This window comes from Coccinella septempunctata, chromosome 3 (assembly GCF_907165205.1).
Source record: "Coccinella septempunctata chromosome 3, icCocSept1.1, whole genome shotgun sequence".
Taxonomy (NCBI): Eukaryota; Metazoa; Arthropoda; class Insecta; order Coleoptera; family Coccinellidae; genus Coccinella; species Coccinella septempunctata.
The window spans coordinates 23360624-23363163 of record NC_058191.1 but is presented as its reverse complement, the minus strand read 5'-3'; the positions used below and the strand labels follow the sequence as shown (position 1 = coordinate 23363163).

At 37.5% G+C, this 2540-nt stretch overlaps 1 protein-coding gene across 1 annotated transcript; it reads right to left on the bottom strand.

Moving 5' to 3' along the window:
* Positions 1-377: 377 nt before the first annotated feature.
* On the bottom strand, positions 378-1116 carry LOC123310369. Its single transcript, XM_044893835.1, has 2 exons — positions 813-1116; positions 378-745 (listed from the first exon to the last, which is right to left on the bottom strand). The coding sequence occupies exons 1-2, from the start codon at positions 1063-1065 to the stop codon at positions 378-380; spliced, it is 621 nt and encodes a 206-aa protein (XP_044749770.1). The 5' UTR covers positions 1066-1116.
* Between the last annotated feature and the right edge of the window lie 1424 nt (positions 1117-2540).

The window sequence follows — 2540 nt, the reverse complement described above, 5'->3', positions numbered from 1 at the left end:
AAAAAGGAGTGAATGCTCAGCTATCAGCCAATAATGTGCAAACAAAAATGCCTCCTCATTTTAAATGATAAGTTTTTCTTTCAGTTCAACATCAAAGTCTATGGTTTCACATAGTTACTTAAATTCTATAAACCTCTATTTCATGTCTTTTACTTCAGACCTTTCATAAATGTGAACACTTTAAAAATACGCACAAGCTAAGTTTTATTTGTGTTCACACTAGCTTACAAAACCAAAAAAAAACGAATGAAGGAAAATATCACTGAAATTCAAGAATAACATAATATATACATAGAAAAAGAACTTTATTAAATACATAATAAAAATAAAAACAAAAATATACACAAATTTTTTACAAGAAAGAGGAAAAGGCCCCTTTATTCTCCATCAGAATCTTCCTGCCTCTTCCTCTTTCTTGTGAAAAATTCCTCCATTATATTGAGGAGCTTCTCCCTCTGCTCCTCTGTTTTTTTAAGATGAGCAGCAAGCACGTCGAACTGCCTCCTTTGTTCTACCTGGTGGCTCCTCAATTCCTGAAGAACCAGATCCCCTTTGTTGGTTCTGGAGGTTGGAGTGTCTCTCAGGTTTTTGAACCGGTCAGTGGCTGGTTCCGTTCGAGTGGTGTAGCTGCAAGAAGCGCCCTCATCCATTACTTGCGCTTCTTGCACGGGCATAGGGGCCTCAGGCATTGGCTCATCCTCCAAGCTGTCCACTAAATGCTTTGGTTGAGTCTTATGCTTCTCACCTAAACACCATTCAATGCAAAATTAAAAATCAGAAAATTTCAAAATCTCTTAGTGATGAATACTAACCTAAAATTGAGTGGACCTCCTCAAAAAATGGAGGATGCTCCATGAAGGCTGCCCCTGTTGTCTTCTGGTTTCTTATATATTTCAAGTATGCCTTAGTCAAATTGGCGAATTTTTGGCGGCACCTTTCACCGCCATTCGCCCCCAACATAAATTCGTTCCTCGTCAGCTCTTCAGCTATCCCAGCCCATAGCTGTCTCTTGTTATTTTTTTTGTTATCAAACTGCTCCTTTTTCTGATCTCTTAATCTCAACATGAGATGTGTTGCGGCAATGTCGGTATCAGTAGGTTTTTTTTTAACCAAATCACACCTTCCTCATTTGTAAAAACATTCTCCTCATCTTCTTGAAAAGCTATAAATAAAGAAAAATTTAATTTTGATACGGTAAATTCCATAATTGAGGTGTTCAAAACTGAAGTGAACCAACTCCATTCAGCCTAGTTTTGAGATGAATGGCTCAGAAGTTGTTTATCACCAATTAATTCAAAAGTGACTTCTTTAGATTTCAAAAGATTAGAATGAAGGGTCGCGGGGAAAAACGATCAATATCAATTTTTTCAATTGTTGGGAATTTCAATTTTTAAGTTTTAATACCTATAAAATGACGTCGGGTAAAGTTTTTGAGTTAGGAAAAAACCATAATGTTCTTCAATTATCTGTATTCAAGGTTACAAAGATAAATAATTAAAAAGTATGTTGGTTCACTAAGAAAAAAAATGTAAACCTAAAAAAGTCCTTGACCTTGATCGGTATTTCCCGTCACAGCTGCTCCTCTACATCGGTATTTCCTGCTACGGCTGCTCTTATTCAATGTCAATGTTCAGTATCGTCTATTGGAGGATCGTCAAGGTACTCCACTTCGGCTTCTCCACTGTCGTTCTCATCAGTAGCAAGTGCTTCATAAAAATTATGAGCTAATGGGTTAATCAAAAATTGCTTAAGGTGCTTTAGGTCCTCAAGTTTTGCTTTTTTTATAGTAAGAGGGCCACTATATGCAGGGTCAAGAGTGGCATCTTGGTTCCTTTTGGTCTTTATCTGTTTCGTAGTTAGTGTAATAACAGCAGAGTTGAAGGCACCACTGTACGTCGATTTATGATGTAAAAATCGAGGTTTGTTGCTATCGATCATCATGACTCGGATTGGTCTTGTTGCAACAGGACATTTCGTTGGATATCTACCAGCTAGAAACTTAGTCCAGGTCTTGAACTCAACAGTCTTGCCACAGTCAATCACAGTAAAAGGTGAGGGGTTTCGTTGGCTCTCTTCGAAGACTTTCCTCCAGTCATCAGGTATCTCAGTGTACGACTTGGCATTAATTTTCCCCATATCTCTATCGCACTCCATGTAAGAGTGACCTCGAATTGGAAATATAACTTTTATCGAATCAAAGCGTTTTTTGGTGGAAACCATGTAATGTAAAAACCGTATTATTGTATAATTTTTATTTTGACCTGCACAAGAGTCACAGAAGACGACCAATTTTTTTACCTCTGGGTCAAGAATATTAAAAAAAAAATGTTCAAGCATGGAGCACACATCATCAGCTCCTTTTCGTGCAACCGTTTCATCGTAAGTGTAGAATATCGAAGATGAATCGGATAGCACATGCACATTGAATGATATAAAATTCAGCTGGCGACGATAGTAAACATCATTCGTTGTAATGTTGGGAGTGGGTAGATTTCGTTGATAATCCATGACTATACATTCAAGATCGTCCATCCTCTTGG

What these genes read in the sequence shown, in the direction of transcription:
- LOC123310369 (XM_044893835.1), bottom strand. Translation starts at nt 1,065, where the DNA reads ATGTTGAGATTAAGAGATCAGAAAAAGGAGCAGTTTGATAACAAAAAA. An exon ending in GGAGGTCCACTCAATTTTAG is followed by an intron (nt 746 to 812) that starts GTTAGTATTCAT and finishes AATGGTGTTTAG; the next exon opens with GTGAGAAGCATAAGACTCAA.